This window comes from Meleagris gallopavo, chromosome Z, assembly GCF_905368555.1.
Source record: "Meleagris gallopavo chromosome Z, MGAL_WU_HG_1.1, whole genome shotgun sequence".
NCBI lineage: Eukaryota > Metazoa > Chordata > Aves > Galliformes > Phasianidae > Meleagris > Meleagris gallopavo.
The window spans coordinates 73,343,413-73,364,065 of NC_139435.1; the positions used below are offsets into that span (position 1 = coordinate 73,343,413).

Genomic DNA, 20,653 nt, shown 5'->3' on the forward strand with positions numbered 1-20,653 from the left:
CATGCTTCAGCCATCACGATATTATAGCTTCTGAAGGCTATGCAAGCTTTCTTCAGTCTTCAAGTACCGACACAGATCGATAAGGAGTGTAAAACATTCTCAGAAGCTGAACAACTCAAAAAGATACTACATAAGGAAAACCCGAATAGCCTGCAAACATCAGAGCAGACCAGGCAGCCAGGCGACATCTATTAGCAGTCGAAAATCAAATGCACTTGTTGGTTCTTGTATAACCAGGCCCTCAGTTCACCAACCAGGAACAAAAGCGCTGACACACTTCACACTGTTTAGTAAATTCCTAGAGAACTGTGAAATAAATACTTAAATAATATTTTTCACCAGCAGTGAGTAGGGGTATGTAAGAGTTTGCAAACAGGCTATGTGCCAAAAAAGGAGTGTTATGACAAGGAAGATACAACTTGACCACAGGAGAAGACTCACTTTGGCTGTTGTCTAAATCTTGACAGAGCTGTTCATTGTATGCATGAGTAAAAATTAAAAAAATAATAATAACTTAAAATTGGATTACTCAAAAAAAATCAGAAGCAATTTAAAGAATGAAAAAAAAATAAATACACAAATAAAGCTCTCCTCGGTAATAGAAAACTATTTCCAGCATGCTACACACGGCGAAAAATACAATTCCTCATCTGCACTGTCATTTATCCTTTCCCATCTTTTCCATCTACCACTTTCCTGCTCTGCTCTGCACTGGTATGGCCTCACCTCGAGCAGTTTCAGGTGCCACAACGTAAGGACATAAAACTACTAGAGAGGATCAAAGGATAGCTATGAAGATGACTAAGGATCTGGAGGGCAGGATGTACGAGGAGTGCCTGAGGTCCCTTGACTCAATCAGTTCGGAGATGAGCAGACTGAGGGGAGGCCAAACGGTGGCCTGCAGCTCCTCACAGGGCATTGCTGATCTCTGTGACAGCAACGGGACGGAGGGAATGGCTCAGAACTGCATTGGGTGTTAGGAAAAGGTTCTTCACCAGACACTGGTCTGGCACTGGAAGAGGCTCCCCAGAGCAAGGGTCATAGACCCAAGCTGCTGGAGTACAAGGAGCATTTGGACAATGCCCTCAGATACAGGGTATGAACTGTGGGTGGTGGTCCTGCGTAGCACCTGGAGCGTGGTCACCCTTGTGGGTCCCTTCCAACTCAGGATGTTCTGCGATCCTATGAACTCCCAAAAGTTTAGAAAAGGGAGCTTGATCTCTCTGTAAGTTGTTTAAGACACACACTCCGCAATCTCCTCCAAGAAAATTCATTTGTCTTTCGCAAAACTGATCCAGTAATTTGTTTTTGGAAATGATCATTATAAATTTATTGTAGCTGTACTGACATTAAAAGAAACAAAGAAGCTAACTGTAGTAAGAAACAATACAAAGTAGATTGTTGTGGTCATATCTTACATTTCTTTATGCTCTTTCCTTCTGTCTTACTTCACTGGGAATGTGTGGCAAGGTTTTGATAGCTGGGGAAGCTGCAAGGATGGTCTCCCTGATTACCATGAGACATAGTTAAGCCTGTTAGTGAAGGTGGTGCCTGTTCCATGGAAACATATTTAAGAAAAGCTAAAACACTGCACGGCCAGCGTGGAGTAAGGAAAGAAGTGTGTGAAACAACCCTGTGAACACCAAAGTGAAAATAGAGGGGCAGGAGATCCTCCAGGCACTGCAGCACGCAGCTCTCCCTGCAGCCCATGGAGAAGACACATGAAGGACCATGGAGAGAATGGTATTCACTGTTGCCCAGGAAGGAACCCACATCACAGCAGCTGCCCATTTCCTGAAGGCACTGCTGCCTCTGAAAAGCCCAGACTGGAGCAGATTCTCCTGAGATGGCCCACAAAAGACCTATGCTTGGAGCAGCGTGAGGAGGAAGGACAGGTATTGTAATAATCAGATCACAACCCACATCCCCCACCTCTCTGTACAGCTTGGTGAGGAGATGGGGCAGAAGGAGAGAAGGTCAGCCTGGGAAGAATCAACAGGAAGGGAGGATTTAGTTTTTGTCTTTGTTTCTTAACAGTCTACTCTACTTTTAATTGACAGAAAACCAAATTTTCCCAAATTAGTCTCTTTTGCCAGTGGTGATTAGTGATCTCCCTATTATCTCAGCCCATAAATTTTTCCTCTTAATTTCTTTCCTTTTCCTGTTGAGGGGGTAGGCTGGCACTTGGCTGCTGGACAAGCTCTGCCCATTGCACAAATGCACAGATCTTACCTCCACTGCAACAGTATTAATAGCAAAGAAACACAAAGTGTTAAATTAAGCTACAGAAACACACTGGGGTTAGCATTCGCTAACACAAGCACATTCACCTTCTTTTACGTGAGATCATTATGTATACTAGAAATTAAATGTAAAACTGATACTGGTAGGAAGACCAATCTATTTATTTATTTATTAACTTAGTGGAAGTACTAATTGTTATTCAAATTACATTATGGCTCAAGCCCATTTGGTTCCTGTGATCAGCCTCTAAATGCCAGTCATATCAAAGTAGTGGTAAAATGGCTATCAAGAGGTGAACCTGCAATACAGATGAATATTAACCACATGAGGGCTGCTTTGAAAGTAATGCCTCCTATTCTACTACATCAGGCCAGAGCCAAAGACAGATGTTGGTGGCATGGCAGTAGAGGTTGAACCTTCCCACCACTATCCCATGACATTTGGTTGCCATGCAACACATGGCAGCAGATGGTCAACCTGATAAAATGGCATCTGACATGGAAGTGTGTATGAAGAAAAGGTGCCTAGCTGAATCCCTCTATGCAGAAAAAACAAATGTGTCCATTGACATATTGATGCTTGCTGATCGTTTATGGAGACCAAACACTGCATGTGAGCACAGTGAGGCGATGTGAGTGCTCCATTTCAGCTGATGATGACTGTGGGTCACCTCCGCTCATGCAGATTTTAACAAGAGCATCATGCAGGCTGTTGCTCATTGCTGGCAAAAATACATAGCTAATGGTGGTAACTATGTTGAAAAAGTGTTTTGTAGCTGAGAATTTTCTATATATATATATATATGTATAAATAATGTAATCGTGGTGTTTGTATCTGCTGTAGTTTCCATGGAAATAAATAGGAGGCATTATCTTCACAATGACCTATGTAAAAAAAGAATATTTATATATATATATAACAATATAGCCAAATTTCTCAAATATTGTACAGTGTTCTGATGGAAAGACTAAGTGAATACCAGGGCCAAGTATTCTAAAGTATACCTTAAGTGGCCAGTGTTTTAAAATTTCTTTTAGAGTTACAAATCCAGCTGAAAAATACAATGGTTTTCATCTGTCCTTTTTACCCAACTTCTCCACAGATTTCTAAAATAATGGTATTTAATGATATATAATGGAGGAAGCAGTTCATAAAAAATGGTATAAGTACAGATTCAATTTAAAAATGAGAATAAAAGAATGTCTACATTAGAAGTTGACCGTACAATCTTTATGGAAGAAAATGTTATTTAAGCATTGATTTGGGGGGAAAAAAAAAAAAAAAGAAAGAAAAAAAAAACTTGGAAGTGTCATTTTAAAATACTTGAAAATATGTTCACTTTTCAGTAGAATAAATCCTGACATGCTACAAAAAAAGAATTTTCTCAGTATTGCTCAACAGAACAGGTTGTGCCTTGCAGGCACAGGAGATGCCTATCAACTTTCCTATCAACCTCAGATGTACCAATTGCTTCTGAGATAAATAATACCTGAAAGTGGTAATATCTTCAGTTATCATATAATGATATTTAGAAGATGAAAACTTGGAAGGTAGAAAACAGCAGAAGCTTCTAATGACCACAGATCATATAAAAATTTATATTTTCACAAAGATATTAATGTTTCAAAACCATGTTTTTAGGTAAATTTCCAAAAAATTCTGTGTCTCTACATTCAAACCATGATGGCTATCTAATACTAGCCTGTAAAAAAGGCTGTGAGTAATAATTAAATTGGGACATATGGAGGAAAAAAACATCTCAGATGCAGGTTTTCCTGTACATTTTATACATTTGCAACTATGTAACCTTGTAAATGCAAATTTCAGTTTTTCTGTGGAAGATGTTTGGAAGGTATTTGTGAATGCCTGTTTGTTTGTCTGAGTAAATTTCCTATTCAGAAAGTGAGAAAGGTAAGTGAATGAAAAGGGAAAGAACAGCACACACAAATGCACAAGCGCTCTCAGCTGCTTTCAGTCAATCCTAATAATAATAATGTATATTAATAATAATGCATGCAATAACCATGCATTAATTTTCAGAATCTACTCCTGTTTGAATGGCGAATCATGCTAGTAATAAAAAAAGAGAACACAATAAAGGAAAGAACAAACTCCTCCTATAGAACTGAGTCCTGTGCTTCACAGACAAGGCCAAACTCCAGTTGAGGTCAAAGATGCTATGTCTGTTGATAGCTTTCCAATTTATTATAATTATTACTTTAGTGTTTAAATGCAAGGTAAGTGCTTAAGCAGCATCCTGCAATGTTCTTCAAATAAAGAATTAGACTTCCATGTGGCACCTAGGGTTCCCAGAAGTCTGGCAGTCAAAAATGTTCTCCCAGCATACAATGAAGATCTGAAGACAGCACAAGTGCAGGAAGAACAATTTAGAAGAATGGAGACTGCACTTCTGCTTCTTTCCTCTGCAAAATATGAAACTAACTAAAAGTCAGTTTTCTTGATTTATAGCATTTCTTGCTTTGTTTTAGAAAGTAAGGAAGAAAAAAAAAATTATGTTATTATATAGCAGGTGTGTTTACTAGAGAACACATTGCGTGATCCAGAGCAATCCAGATCAGCTGCTTAACACACTTAACAAAGGTAAAATTAAAAAACATACATAGTTTTAAAACCTAGCTTTGTTCCCAGCAATGGAACAAGGCTGTCTGGATCTAGCAGGGTGCCAGGAAACATATCACCAGCTAAGCTAACCATAGTGCAGCCTGCTCTGAGCCCACATTCCATCAGTAACCACCCCATACTACACTCTGCTTCTCCTGACTGGTTCTTGCTCTCAGTGCCCAGAGTACAGCAGGACATGAGCTATGCCAGCTTCGTGACACCTGAAAGAGAAAGCTGCAAAGAAACGTTGGATGAACCGCTCAGATTCGCTTTGCACTTTCGCCAGTACAAACAAGTGATCACCATGAATGAATTATCACACCAATAAACCCCAAACAACTGAAAATAAACAAACAAACAAACAAAAAAACCTCTAAAAACTTCTTTTTTAGGTGGTCTGCTGCAACTAGCAGAGTAATGTTGGCAGTATGGGGATGGAAACATTGGTCTCATTCCAAAGTTAAGACCAAATTAAGTTTTGCACTGAATCAGCAATGCTGCGACTGTCTACGAAACACAAAACACAACTGATCACAAAGTAACACAGCTATTTCACCAAACTGATTTCCAGATCTGCGAAGACACCTGACGATCTGTTACATTTTGCTCTCCCTTCCAAGTAACAAAGAACTTCTGATTCTATCCACATAAAGAAGCCAACCTCAAAGGTTGGCTCAACCTCAAACCACCCACATTTCAACATTTTTATGCTATTTTTATGCTAGATAATTATTTTCAAAATGATCACTTAGGACTTGTTTTTCTTCATTCAGTACTAAAAGTAACGTGTTGAGCAGATCACTGCACGAAGATCTGCCACTGCACAAAATGGCTGCGCCTGCTGCTCTTCCCAACGCCAGAGAAGCCTCCATCTTCAAAAGTGATCAGCTTCTTAGTATGGAAAGTGCAACCCATTAAAAAAAGGATGTATTTGCTGAATAACTTGGCACTATTTTTGAATGCAAATAGGGGACACGGAAATGACAGAGCAAAACACTGAATCTGAAGCTGGATAAAATGAGCTTACTCATTCATTCTGCTGAAGGAGAGCACCTGCAATTCTAAACTTGGAATGTGTTTTTAAGGAAAAATTGGTTCCAACACATTGTATATACAAGTATCTGTTTTCTCATCCCCTTCCTTATCATCTACATTTGACATAAATTCTTTGGGTATTTGGGAAATTTTGTGTGTTTGCTTTTTAACTGATGAGTTTTTTATTTAACTGACCACAAGTGAGTACACATTTGCACCACGGGAATCATAAAGTTGTTTTTTTAGAGTCTTTGCCACTTCAGAAACATTTTAAACTGGACACTTCACTTAAGATTAAAATTAAAGAAACTCCAAATATAGAAATGCATGATTTAACCACTGTACTTAACTACTGAAAACCAAGAACGGGGCAGCAGGAGAGAATGGAGTTTGATTTATCTGTGAATTTAAACATCTACATGCACAAATCTTGACTGTATAGAGGCATCCCTGCGTCTGTCATTCACCCTGGCAGGTAAAACTGGGACAAAGCAGAAACAGCCACTATTTATTTCATACCTTTTACTTCTGAAAGCCTGATGTGAGTTTCTGGATAAACCATGCAGCAGATAAAGTCTTTAAGCTGCTTCAAAGATTAAGTCAAAGTACCTTCAAGAAAGCAGCTTTCAACATCAGGTTAGACAACATAAACACAAGTTTCTTTAGAAGTATTTACCTAGACTCGTTCATAAGCAAAATGCTGCTTCATTTGATCGCTGCTAGTTACGACTGAAGTTGCTTCACCAACCCAAACAAAATACAAAAATAAAAAACACTTCAAACGACAAACAAGAGCAACAAAAAAAACCTGAACAACCAGCAAATTGCAACACCTCTTGGCATGTATTATTCTTGTTGCTGCCTTTTAATCATTTGAATGTTACAGCTTCATCAAGCCTGTCTGGTTAACTGGAACTAAAGATGCAGTGTCCTCCAAGTCACTATTTTTCAAAAAAGCCTGCAATCAAATAAGTGAAACAAGTTTGCGCTGCTACCAACACTATTATCTTTTGTGCCTTAAAAAGTAGCTACTCAAGATGTTTTAAACAGCTTTGTTTTCACAACCGTTATGTTCAATATGATAGCCCACAGCAAGGAAAAGCTCGATGACCAGCAATGAACACTCAAAGGAGACAATAAAATGGTGCTACGGGAGCCCATACACATTTGTTTCTCAATTCTTATTTAAAATACACTGCTTAAAAGCATAAGCTCTTTCTTTGCCTCTGGTATCATCTCTTGGATACCCAGACTCAGCATCCAACTAGATACTTTCCTGCAGAGGAATCCTTATCACTGGCTGTGGTTTTGCAAGACATATTACACTGGGAGTTACGTCTGAATAGCCTTTAAACAATCTATTATGATGCCTGTGGCTCCTGTTCTTGCCCACAACTTTGTTATGTGTATTCAATTAGAAATCAAATACGTTACTCTGTTGCTCAGAAATACAGAACCCAGCTCATCCCTTTTCATCACAATAGCTCTACAACATTAACAGGCATAAAAGCTTAGAAGATGCTCCTTGACAGAATGAACTGTTATCTCATAAATTTGTTTATTTAAAGGGGGGGGGGGAGGGCGGTGGGGAAACAACAACGGAAAATAACCCTCAAAAAGATTAAGAGTGAGTAGCTATTCTAAAACATAAAGACAGTAAAGCTCGTCCACTGGTTTTAATTTACGTGCCATTCACAGGTTCATTTCCTTTCAGTCACAAAAAAGATTGTTACTTCTTCAAAAGGGATTTAATTATGAACGACCTGTGACTCTCCAGCAAAATGAATGAGATAATGAAGCTGCTTAGGTGTGCACAGCTCTATTCAGAATTCATCCCTATTCATTCCTTCATGGAGTATCAAACTTAAAATATCAAAATAAAACTATTTTCATCAAGGAACATTTTTCACACTGGTGAATGAATGCAATTGCAGGAGACAAGAGCTGTATGAATCAGTAAGTTACAGATGTATGATCCCCAGCATCTACATTAAAACTATACTATATAAAATACTGTCGTGTTTATATTAACTGAACATTTTTGGCTGCAAAATACATCAATTTCAAGTGTAAAATGCACATGTTTTACCACATTCCTTACACAATATTTTTTTTTCTAGTTATAGATTCACTCCTGTGATTATCTCTTTTGATCTTCTGATAGCCATAAGAAAAAATTATCTAATGCAGTTTTAATTTAAATAACTGGACAAAGCTAATTTACACAACTTCAATAAAAATAAACTGTGGCACATAGATATTTCACATATGATATTCCTGAATGGAATTATTTCCATTCATATTTTCGGTTCTGTGTAGTTCATATTATTAAAAAAAAAAAAAAATCTCCATGAAAAGTCAAGTGCTATTTTTCATTTAACCGAACATAATTTACTTCCCCACAATATTATTCGTTTTGCTGCACACTTTTAGAGTTCCTTGTCAGTTAATAAAAGAATGTTTGCAGAATGAACAATATGCTCATCTTACTGAAAACTAATTATAATATCAATTATAACCTCTCCTCTTAGAGGTATCTGATGTTTTAAAAGGAGCAGTTATTCATCCTCTAGTAAGGATATGTGACAATGATTTTGTGACAACGTGGAGTGGGGTGGAGATCCCATGGCCAAACCCCATGATCATCCTTCAAGGACGAAGACTTGTTGATACGTTCAGAACTGATAAACTACCCTGTTTTCCTGAGCCAGCAGTTTTGATTTACTGTACTGAATTGTATCACTCAAAATCTAACCTGAGCCCCCCCGGTCCCTCTCATATCTGAGGACAAGCTGGAAAGCAACGGTGTTTACTCTCTGCCAAACTGGTCTTCATGAGACACATTCTCATAAAAGACACTCAAAACAACAGCGCGTGTGAATAGGCAGTCGTAAGTACTGCCAGGCCAACCATTAAGTGGTCCGTACATCATAGAAAAACTCCTCCTAAATCCTAATAGAGGCTGTTGGAAGTAAGCATCTTACACACACAGCTTCAGTGCAAAAGGCCTCCAATCCTTTCGGATGTTGAATACTGAAGGATTTCCTATTCTGCCTTCCATATCTTGTACACAACAGTGCTCCTTTCTGTAGACAATGGGCACTTGTAACACCTTGGAAGTCAAAAAGGCTCTGAAGACAAAAGGTATTCTAAAAATGTATTGAACGGAACTAAAACCAAGTATTTTTCACATAAATAATCACTGCATTAATCTGAATCCTATTTCATTTTCTGCTGCATCAAATGTGTATTAAACAAACAGAATCATAAAACTATAGAATTGAGTTGGAACTCAACAAATAGAAAGCGATTTTCAAGTCTATAAATTAACCTGCTGAATTATAGATCAACAATTATAAATAGAAAGAAATCACTACTTCTCAACAGACTGTAGATGAGAATTATCAAAGCTTATTTCTTAATTTTCATGTTATTCAACATACTTCCCCCCCACTTTTTTTTTTTTTTTTTGCTGCAGCAGCAGCAGAAGTCTTAGTCTATGTTTGTTATCCCTCATAACTCAACATAACCTAGGCAAAGGCATGTCTGATATTACTTTTTGCAAAAAGTCAGCAGAAGCAGCCAATATCTCATGCACGTGAACCACCACAGACAAAGCAAAAAAAACCTACACAGATAAAAACAGATAAGTAATCTGGCCTGCATAGTACCCATTACTACTTGTGATGAGTAACTGTAACAGAGTTTGACTTCAATTTTGTTAGTGAATGCAGGACTTTTACTAAAGAACTTTCCATTTATGTTAGTTGGATAAAGAAAGTCCATGAACAATTTTTTATTATAGTCATGTATTACAGAATTAATTCGCACAATACCGAGGTCAAGACACATATTTATCTCCAAATCCATTAGCATCACATTGTTCTGTAATGGTGGAAAAATAACATAAGGTCAGAAGGTGCCTTATCCCTGTAGTTCTAGTGGTTCTGCTGTGGAAGCCACAGCTTACCCTCAGCTTTGCACTTTGCAAGAGTTCTACCTCAGCATGAACTAGCAATATATTTTAGAATTGATTAGAAATTGTCAACTATCAGAGAAAAATAATGATTTTATTCACTTCTACCCAGCACCAATTATTTTGTTTGTTTCCTGTATGACTGAGAGCATCTATATCAGGAAGATGGAAAAAGAGGTCCAGATTCTGTCCAGGAGAGCATACGTAATTTATTTGGGACATGTAACAAAAAGGCACATAAAGTCCTTTGTTTATGGAATGGATAACCTAAGTAGTCCACCAAAACAAAAGTATTTCTGTGGACATATACCTCCTCCCTAGGGACATGCAGTTTTACTATGTGAACTGCATGTTAAATTGCCATGTGAACTTTTTAATTCCACTTTATTAACCTAAAAGCAAATTCCATTAGAGAAATGTGAAATAGAATAGTAAGTTGCTGAGAAACAGTAGCTGTAAGCATGTTGCACACTGCAGTTTTAATTATGTAAAATAGCATTCAAGTAAGAAACTATTTATGCATTAAGTGGGTAATTAGAGCAGTGTACATTATTATGATAATTGGATCATGCTGCGTTCTTCACTTTTCCTCATCTATATCTCCAAACTCTCAACTGAAGTAACAGTAAGAGAAAAACCTATTTTAGACTGTGACAATGATGAATTACATCTTTCCTAGCAATCTTCCAAACACGGGACACTTGCTCTGAAGAACTTAATCAACCACAAACGTTTGGAGGGAGAATTATAAATTTCTGTAGTTTCCCAAATCAACATTCTTATAACATTACAAACACGGCATCAATGGGCTAAAAGGAGAATAAACCAATTTGAAGTTGTTCCTATACACAACGCCAACCTCGTTACTGTAGTTCATTTGCATTTTGCTTTTAGTTTTCAGTTGTTTTTTTGTTTTCGCAAGGAGGGTGAAGGAAATAGAATTCCTTCCTGGAAGGAATGTTGCTGGTAATTTCTATGCTCTTTTCTGGAAACAGTAATATGAGCAATGATTTCTGGCTTAAACATGCCTGGTAGACTGTTCTAAGTCTTAACACACTGATTAAGTTTAGTAACAGCTCCCACTGTAGACTTAGGATAATGCAGTATAATAACTGAGACGCTAAATATGTTAGCACCTCCAGTACTCCACCGGACAACACAGCATCCAAACACCACTTCTTGCCTGAAAACTGCTACTTCACGGGAGACTTCGGTCTTCCCACTGCAGAGCTCGGGACAGGTTGAGGGAGCTCGAGAAGCACGGCGCTTTGCCGGCGGAGCGAACACCCCGGCGGCGGAGCGCGAGCCGCGGGACGGCGCTGTTCCGCCGCCAGGCAGCGCCGAGCCAGGCGCACCGCGTGGAGCTGTCCGCGGTCCTGAAAGGGCGGCGGGTGAACCTCCGCCCCGAGAGGCTGCGAAGGTGCCGCCGCTTCCCTACCGCTCATCAACTGCGCTCTAAGCGGGATAAAAGAAATGTATATCTATAAAAAACACTGATGTGTTCCGCACACATGCAAAACTCCTAGCCCTGGGAAAGAATTCCAGTAAGTCTTTTTAAATCTCCCTTCCAGTCACCTTAAAACGGGGCTGAGGCAGGTGAATCCGAGGGTTTGGTTTAGCTGACTGCGTGACCTGTTTCCAAAGCATAATGTATGTGGAATGTTAGTGGAAAGACTGCAGTCACCTGCTGTGCTGCTAGGCACTCCCACTGACTTGCTGGCAGCATGACTGTTCGGACTTCCTTCTCCACTAAGGTCACTACTAAAAAGAATCGAGAAGCTGATTACCACGAATGGACATTTCTCCTCATTGAATATTAAATCAGCAAGCAGTAATAATTACTACCGTCATCTTATTACTCATATTTTGTTTTATTCTTTGTAGAAAAAAAACTACTTTTAGCTAGAGTGATTTCTTTACATTCAAATTTTAAAAACATATCACACTTAACAGCGTGGTATTGATATTCGGCAGAACTCCTCTCTGCTCAATCCAGCTAGTTTATACAGTACTCCCTTACAATGTTTAAGTCTTTCAGAGAAGAATTAAAATAGAAAGCTTAAACTTGCACACAATTTGATGAATAGCTGGTGCCTCTAGGACACAGACAGCTATCTGTGAGCAGGATTCTACAGAAAATAATTCATGAATTTGCTTGAACTAAAAATTAGTTTGCCTTCAAAAAACAGTCAGCTTTAAAGATTATTTTAAAACCACCAATTATCATCGTTACAGAGTATTTTCTTTCATCTGGACTAGACTCCATATCCACTTAAGCCTAAATATTTTAAAGGAACTTCCTGTTTTCAGATGCCATGTGTAACACAAGTTTATCAGTGTAGAGGGATGTAAGTTTTGCTCAGCATCTTCTTCACCTTGTTTTTAAAAAGTCAAGACTGTGCACAAAAGCAAACTGTTCCGAAATTAAAAAGCTGTCAAACATTGGACAGCTCAGGGACATTATGCCCTTCCCTTCTAACAGGCTCCTTGAACACAGAAATTTTATTTTCAAGATGAATGACAGAGTTTGGAACAACCAATAAATAAAGAAATTACTATTAATTACTATTAAAGTTTTTTAAAGATTGTTTTCATCTGATCCATGATACATCTCTGAAAGAATGCAAAATTTGCAACTATTTCTCTGAAAAAAATAAATAAATCCAAAACAACGACGGGGGAAAAAAAAACAAAACACAACCCAAGTCTCAAAGTAACTACATGGTGCAAGCTCATGCACATAGAGACCTACAAATATTTGGTTATCCTGCATAAAATTTTCCAAAGTTTCTGGAAAATGCTTTGAGTTATTTGCAATGCATTCTTTTAATCTTTGTTCTTAATGCCTCAAGCACCACTTGTAGGACAGCGCATCAGAAAAGGAGGCTCCCACACTGGAACAGCCATACTCAGATTAAGAAAACCCTCTTTGTCAGTAGCTCACAGCTTACGTTATAAAACAGATTTTGATTCCTACGATATTATAAAACTATAGTATAGCAAATTAACTGGTTTTGGAAGTAGAAGTTTTGCATGTGGAAAAACATCATGACAGGAACCAGCCTGGCAAACAGTCTCCAGTAACATAATATTTCTCCAACTTTATAGCAGGAGACTATGATATCCTCTAACATTGGAGCTACACCATTCATTTGCATAGAAGGGAACTAAACAGAATCATAGGGGTCAGAAGGGACCTCTGGAGATCATCTTGTCCAACTCCACTGCAGGTTCTCTACATTAGATTGTAAAGCAAAGTGTCCGTGTGGGTTTCCACCACATCCAGAGGAGACTTCACAGTCTCTCTAAGCAGTTCCAGTGCTCTATCACCCTCAAAATGAAGCAATTCTTTTTCACGTCCAGGTGGAACGTCCCATGTTCCAGTTTGTCCCCATCACCCTTGCCGTGCTGCTGGGCACTACTGAAAACTCTGGCCTCCTCCACTTGACACCTGCACCTTAGATATTTATAAGCACTGTAAGATCCCATCTTCTCTTTTCCAGGATAAACAGTCTCTCAGGCTTTCCTCACAAGATCGAGGCCCCTAACAAATCTATGTAGCCTTCACTGGACTCCCTCTAGAAGTTCCCTGTCTTTCTTGAACTGGGGACTCCACAGCTGGGCAAAGTACTCCAGAAAAGGACTTCTCAGGGTAGCAAAGAGGCTATGGTCTTTTTAATGATCCTCAGGATAACCCTACCCTTCTTGGCCAAAACAGCACACTACTGGCTCATGTTCAACCTGCTGCACACCAGGATACTTAGGTCCTCCTCAACTGAGCTCCTTTCCAGCAAGTCAGCCTCCAACCTACACTGATGAGTGCAGTTATTCATTGCCAGGTGTAGGACTCTACTCCTTCTCTTGCTGAGCCTCATAAGGTTCCCTCCACCCAGCTCTCCAGTCTGCCTAGCTTTCACTCAATGGCAGCTCTGCTTTCTAGTGTGTCAGCCGCTCTTTCCAGCTTTATATCATTAGCAAACTTGGTGACGGTGTGTTTTATCCCTTCATCAGGTCATTAATGAATAAGTTAGTTAAACAAGTACCAACTGCTGGGGAACACCACTAACTACAGGCCTCCACATAGACTTTGAGCCACTGATCACAACCCTCTGAGCTCTGCCAGACATCCAGTTCTCAGACCACCTCACTGTTCACTCACCTATCCCACACTTCCTAAGTTTACCTATGAAGATATTATCAGAGACAGTATCAAAAACATTAGCAGAAGTCAAGGTACATAACATTCACTGCTCCATTCTCATCTACCCAGCCAGTCATCACAGAAATCTATTAAATAAGTTAAGCATTATTTCCCCTTGGTGAAACTATGCTGACATGTTGATAACCTTCTCTTCTTTCACTTACTTGGAGATAATATCCACACCTTCCCAAGAACAGAGGTGAACCTGTCTGACCTGTCGCTTCCTGGGACCTTCTTCTTGCCAGTGAAACTGGCTTACCTCCAGTCTTTAGGTACCTCTTCTATTCTCCGTGACCTTGCCCAGATGACAGAGAGTGGTTCAGCAATAACTTCAGTCAAATCCCTAAATACCTCTGAGTGCATTCCATTGAGGTCCATGGATTTTTTCTGTGTATAGAGTTTGCCTAAATGATCTCTGACCAAATCCTCCCCTATCAAGGGAAGGTCTTCCTTTCTTCAGATTCTCTCTCTTACCTGCAAGGTTTGAAACTCCTGAGGGCCACTCTTATAAGTGAAGACCGAAACAAAGAAGGTGTTAAGTAACTCCACCTTCTGAGTGTCTTCTGTTACCAGGACACTCACCTCATTTACTAGGGGGTCCACATTTTCCCTACTCTTCCTTTTGTTATCGATCTACTTAGATAAGCCCTTCTTATTGTTAACCTCCTTTGTCAGATTTAATTTCTCACTGCATCCTTGCATATCCTGACAACATTTCTATAGTCTTTCCAAATGGTCAGACTCTTTTTCTCACATTTCATAAAATTTGATTTTCTAATTGAGCTTTTTCCACTAGCTCATCTTTGGGGGTCTCCTGCCACCTTTGCCTGATTTCTTACTCTTATTCTTAGGGATGCACCAATCTGGAGCATGGAGGAAGTGGTGCTTGAATGCTAACCTAGTCTCTTAGATCCCCTTAGCTTTCAATGCTCTAACCTAGTGGATACCTCCAAGTAGCTCATCAAAGAGGTCAAAGTTGGTACTCCTGAAGTCAAGGGTTGCAATGACACTTATTGTTCTGTTTCTTCCATGCAAGATCCTGAACTCCATTACTTCACGGTTGCTGCCGCCAAGTCTACCCCCGATCTTCCCACTTCAATGAGGCCTTTTAACTGTCAAATACTCTTTTTATTGATTGCTACTACTAAAAAACACCTTTGTCCTTGAAGCCTGTCATTTCAGCCTGTAGCTGAAGGTAGTTCTAATTAGAAAAATCAAAAGCACCAATGAGTAAGGCATTTTTCACTTCAGAAGTTTTAAATCTATCTTTTTTATGTTTTGGTTTAACTGAAGTAGCAGATTTTAATTTCTTGGTAAAAAAAAATTTACAACTGATATTAGAAATAAGTCTCTCAGACAGAATCTATGACAGTAGACTGTCAATAGTTAGACTTAACATACACTCTGGCTGGTATGTTTCCCTGTCTTTCGCCCAGCTTTTCCTGACAGTTCTCTTTCATACCATCCCGGGGCATTAAATAAAGCAGGTCAGACATGAGTCTTCCTCCTCTTTTAAAATATACTCTTAAAGCATGTTGTTTCTGAGACAGCATAGCAAAAATTACATAACTCACATCACAGATAATTAACCTTGCCACTGAGAGAAACTGCACGGCATGAAATTTATTCACTGGAAAACTAAGAGTGTTGCTGTACATCTACTACAGAAGGCACCAGGCATATCACACACAAAGTGCATTACAACCTAGGGCTGAGCGGTCCTACAGCATCACTGCTGCTGCTGCTTCCAGAGAGGCAAAGCTCCCCGACACCTATGTGACCACGCTGCCTGTCACCTTTCTCTCCACTGAATTCCTGTTAGTGCCTACCGATAATTCGTTCTTCCCGAGGCTACTTACCACCTTCCGAAAAACCGCCAAAGGAAGCATTACCTGGATCTCCCGCGCATGGTACACGATGATGAGTCCGAGCAAGATGATCGTGGAGAGGCTGATAAGGCATTTCAGAGCGAGGGAATACAGCGATTCCTGCAACACAAAAATACCACCGTCCCTCAGCGAGCCCCGCGCGAGGCCGCTGCCAACCCGCAGTGCCCCGGCGGCCGGGCCGGTCTCGCCTCGCCTCGGGGCGGCAGCGGACCGGGGGGCCGGACCGGGCACCGGAGCGGCGTGACCGGGGAGAGCGAGCGACCCGGAGCCGGGCCGAGTACCTTGGTGTAGGCGCCCCAGGACAGCTCGGTCTCGATGACCATGACCACGATGCCGAACATGCCGAAGATCAGCGCGTAGTCGCTGAGGCGCTTGCGCTTCTCGAACAGAGCCCGGCGGTGCCCCAGCTTGTAGCCGATGTTCTGATTCTTCTTCTTGGTGGGTTTGTTCCCGCCGTCGCTGGGGCCGCCCGGGCCGGGGCCGGGGCCGGCGGGGCCGTAGATCGCCAGGTTGTTGGAGTTGTTGTGCTCGGGCTTGGAGACCACGACCTCCGGGCCGGCGGCGTTGGGGCTGGAGAGCGGCGGCTGCAGCAGCTGCGACTCAGCGTCCATCTCGTGCAGGTTCCTGCGGGACGAGCTCAGGTTGCTGAGCGGCCGCATGACGCCGCCGTTGTACCGGCAGCTGCTCATGGCTATTTCGGTGAAGGGATTGCTCTCTCGGCGCTGCTGGGGCTGCTGCTGCTGTTGCTGGTGGTGGTGGGCGCTGCCGCTGCTGCCGCTGCTGCCGGGACTCGCTGCCTGCTGCAGGCTGTGGCACTGGTGGTGTGGAGCGTGCTGGGAAGGCTGCCTCGCTGCACCAGCATAACTGGAGGACGGCAACTCGCTGACATTCAGCTGGCTGCCCTGTCGGGAGGAGGCGACAGAGGAGAGCGGCGAGGAGCGGGTGCGGAAGGTGCCCGAGATCGGCGAGGAGGCGCGGAGCAGAAGCGGCAGGTTATCCCCGGCGGTCGCCGCCGCAGCCCCGTAGTAGGCGCAGTTGTTGCACTGGAGGCACGGGCTCTGCTGCTGCTGCTGGAGAAGACTCGCCTTGTCCAGCTTCTGCCGGCAGTGCAGAGGCGCCGGCGGGCGCTGCTGCTGCTGCTGCTCCGGGCCGAAACCCGGAGCGAAGTGGCGCGGCGCTTCCATGCCCGGGTTGTTAAAGCCGCAGGAGTACCGGACGGTGCTGCACCTTGCGCAATGCGTTATGGTCGGTAAGGGAGAGTCCCGCTGCCGCCACGACGGGCCCATCCCGGCTCCCGTAGAATCCAGCCGCCGCATCCGATTGGCTGGGCGGACCAAAACAACAGGCATGGCGTCACCTGTGGGGGGGGAACCGGCCGTGGCGTGAGGCGGCGGGGGCGGCGCTGGGGCCGCTCGGCCCCGCCCCTGTCGGGATCCCGCCGCCCGTAGGTGAGGGCTGCCCCCGCCCCCCTACCGCTGCCGGGGAGCCCCGCGCCGAGGAAGCCCGGGAGCTCCCGCCTCGGAAGCGGCCCGCCCGGGGAGCGGCGCTGCGGTACCGGGGCTCCCTCCGCCCGGCGCCGCTCACGTCTGCGCCGTGTGCGGAACGCGGGCGCAGCGCCGCTCCCCGGAGCTGTCCAGCAAAACGCGGCGGCCCGCTCGGTTCCGACCCGGAGGGCGCCTTCCTCCCGTCCGCCCCGCGCTCCGTGTGCTGCGGCTGCCGGGCCGCGGGAATTGGGCCGTGCGCGGCGCTTTTCCGACCTGCGGCAGCCGGGGCCGAATTTACTAACGCTGTCCGGTGTCAGCCTACAGCTGTGTAACGGCTGGACCTCATACCGCGTTCAGTTTCCTTTCAGACTTCAGCTTTGTTTTGGAATATCGTGGTTCTGAAACCACGATAGGTGAGAGCGAACAAAAACTTTTAAATCCCTGAGTATAGCGTTGATTATTTTGGAAGAAGCACCCGTAGTATTAGTGTCTGTGGTATTCGATGTCGTATACCACATTTCTTCAGCAGTGAAGTCTTGAAAGAAATTCCACCAACTTCCCAGCTATCTCACTCTGTGCTTTATGTTAAACTGTATTTGGATGCTCTCTTTAGAAGTCAGAGGAAAAAAAAGCAGATTCAATTCTATCTCAGTGATCCTGTTTTTCTGTTTCCAAAGATACACAAATCACATAGAACCTGAAGAATGAAAATCTTGGGGGAACCTATGCTTCTGTCACCGTGTAAATGAAAGTCCTGCACAAACTTGCTGTCAGAATGTTCTGTAGACTAGCTAAAGATTTTAAATGAGAATTGGTTTCATCTTTCCTGTTCCATTCATGCCATGCCCTCAACATTTTCTAAATAGTACTCACTTTTACATATTGCTTTCAACAGAAGATAAAATACTCAGAACCCAGTTTACCACAACACAGTTTTTACAAAATGTGTAAGTCTGCATATTGTACTTAGAAGTCAGCAAATCAATGTCATATAATTTCATCTAGTCTGATCATGCACGATTTTGTTAGAATTGTAAAGGAAAGAATTATCTTTTTAAAGTCTCAGTGGACTAAAATACGTGGTGGTTATGTTCTCTACAGAGAAACGTTTGCACTTATTTATCCGATTCACATATATCAGTTACAAATCCCAGTTTTAATATCCTGCTGATAACCTGTTTATTAGTAGAACTGGCAAGGACATTGCTATTACTCGCTTATGGATATTTCATCTGCTGGCTTGTTTAGTCACATAATGAATCTATCAAGTGAGTATTCCCATGTTTAACACAAGAGGTCATACTAATCACGCAGCATGTTATGAAACTAATCTGCTGCTGGTTTTGTTTCAGTTCTGCTGTACAGCCTGAATGGGACACTGCAGTCTCAAGGTCTATAGAGAGAACTGGTGAGAGCACTTCTTCATAGGTAGGGGGGTAAGCCTTCCTCTGTATGACACAGGTAAATACACAGATGCTATTTAATCAAATATCTTCCCTTTTGAAGTAATTTTAAAGTTCATTTTGAAAAAATGAATGTATTTCAGAAATAAAATACATTGTTCACATGAATTTAGTTGCTGTGTCCATCTGTCTCAAATAAATTTGCATGAACAGCTCTGAACTGCTAAAGAATACTAAAATAGTAACCATGAACCCCTGTGATAAAGCATGAGCTGTTTGATCTTGGAGGCTCTGTTGTTGTTTTTCACCTTTTTGTTATTACTGGATGAAACTGCTCTTACTGATTATCATAAGTCCTGCTGCTTTGCCAAATAGGCAGTTTTTACACGTGTATATGCATGTGTCAATGTGTACACATGTATCTTTGTATGAAATAAGACAGCTGCTGCAGATCTCATTTTATAATTATATTTTTGCAGGTGTTTGGAAAACAGATTTATTTTTTCTAAGCTCACTAATTGCAAGATGAAGATTAATGCTGTTGAGCAAAACAGTGAAACAGGAAGATCAACAGATGCAGGGAAAATTGTATTTTTGAGAGGAAAAAACACTGAAATATTTGAGGTGGCAGCTATTCATTCTAGCAAGTTGTTTGAAAAGCTCACGTAGCAACTAATGAAGACAGAACACCTGCAGGCTGCAACAAAATGTACTAGAAAGCTATTTTGGCTGTTATCCTGTTGCTTGTACTCCTGCCAGGCCCCTGTTAAAATTATGGAAAATTATGTACTTGTAAAAAAGTCAAAGAATGTAAAAATATAATAAAGAGGAAAAAAGAATGAAGAAAAAATCTAGGAAATTCTGTTCTTCAGTATCTTGAAATCACAAGGTCTAGGGTTTTCTAGAATGCAAATCACTAAAGCAAGCAGCCTTGTTCAGATGACAGAAAACAAGCTGGTGTATGGCTGACATATACACAGAAAGATGCCCTTAGTGAAAGCAGAATCACAGTAAGAGAAACAGAGCTAGCACAAACAGGAATATGATATTGCAAGACCCTTCAGACTTATATGTGCAGCAAAAAAATGTGCTTTGTGAGACAACAGCAAAACAGTTGCACAGTGCAGCTGCCAAGATGGTGAGATGGAAACTAACTATATGTGCCATGTGTGTAAGTTACCTTTTGCATAACATCTGGCAGGGCTTCGTGTACCAGATGGCTCTACATTCACCTGCCACTTCTATCATGTACCTGTGAGCATCTCACCCTTACTGGACCTGTTCTGATTTCAAAGACCATTTGAAAGTGTTCCATGGCAGCAGCAGAAGAAATGTCACGACAGTACCATGCAGATTGTATGGCCACATGCTATAAAGAAGAATGCTTTACAGTTTCTGCTATTGATTTTATGCTATTCCACTTATCTGCGTGTTCTTCTTCTCCTTCAGTGTATTAGCAACAAAAATGCAGGTTCACTGCCGTTCAAAACCTTCACCTTTAGAAAAGATGTTTATTATATGCTAAAGATGAGAACACTGGATTGGAAATTTTCAAGAGGGGATGCTTTAATTCTCAGGGCTGCAGATGTAGAGATACCTATAATTGCTGCATGCCTTTCCCCTGAAAGGATTAATTTTGCTTTTTTTTCCTTCCAGCAAAGCTTTTATTACTGATAAACAGGTTGAAAATATGAAATGGGGTTTACAAAAGTTTTTTTTTCCCTAAGTTTACTTCTCCAGGCTTTCTGGGAGTTTTGAAACTATTTGGATATCACACAAGCTTAATGACTTCCTCTCAT

General features: G+C 41.6%; 1 protein-coding gene across 2 annotated transcripts in view; it reads right to left on the minus strand.

The window, feature by feature from the left end:
- KCNN2 (potassium calcium-activated channel subfamily N member 2) overlaps window positions 1-20,653 on the minus strand; it is a 71,469-nt gene that overhangs the window by 50,510 nt on the left and 306 nt on the right. For both annotated transcript variants that reach the window (XM_085213053.1, XM_085213052.1), the window contains 2 exons: window positions 16,249-17,324; window positions 15,971-16,066 (listed from right to left, as the gene is read on the minus strand). In XM_085213053.1, the coding sequence (XP_085069179.1) occupies window positions 15,971-16,066; window positions 16,249-17,316 (1,164 nt within the window). In that variant the 5' untranslated portion in view covers window positions 17,317-17,324. Of the gene's footprint in view, window positions 1-15,970; window positions 16,067-16,248; window positions 17,325-20,653 lie in introns of those variants that run through there.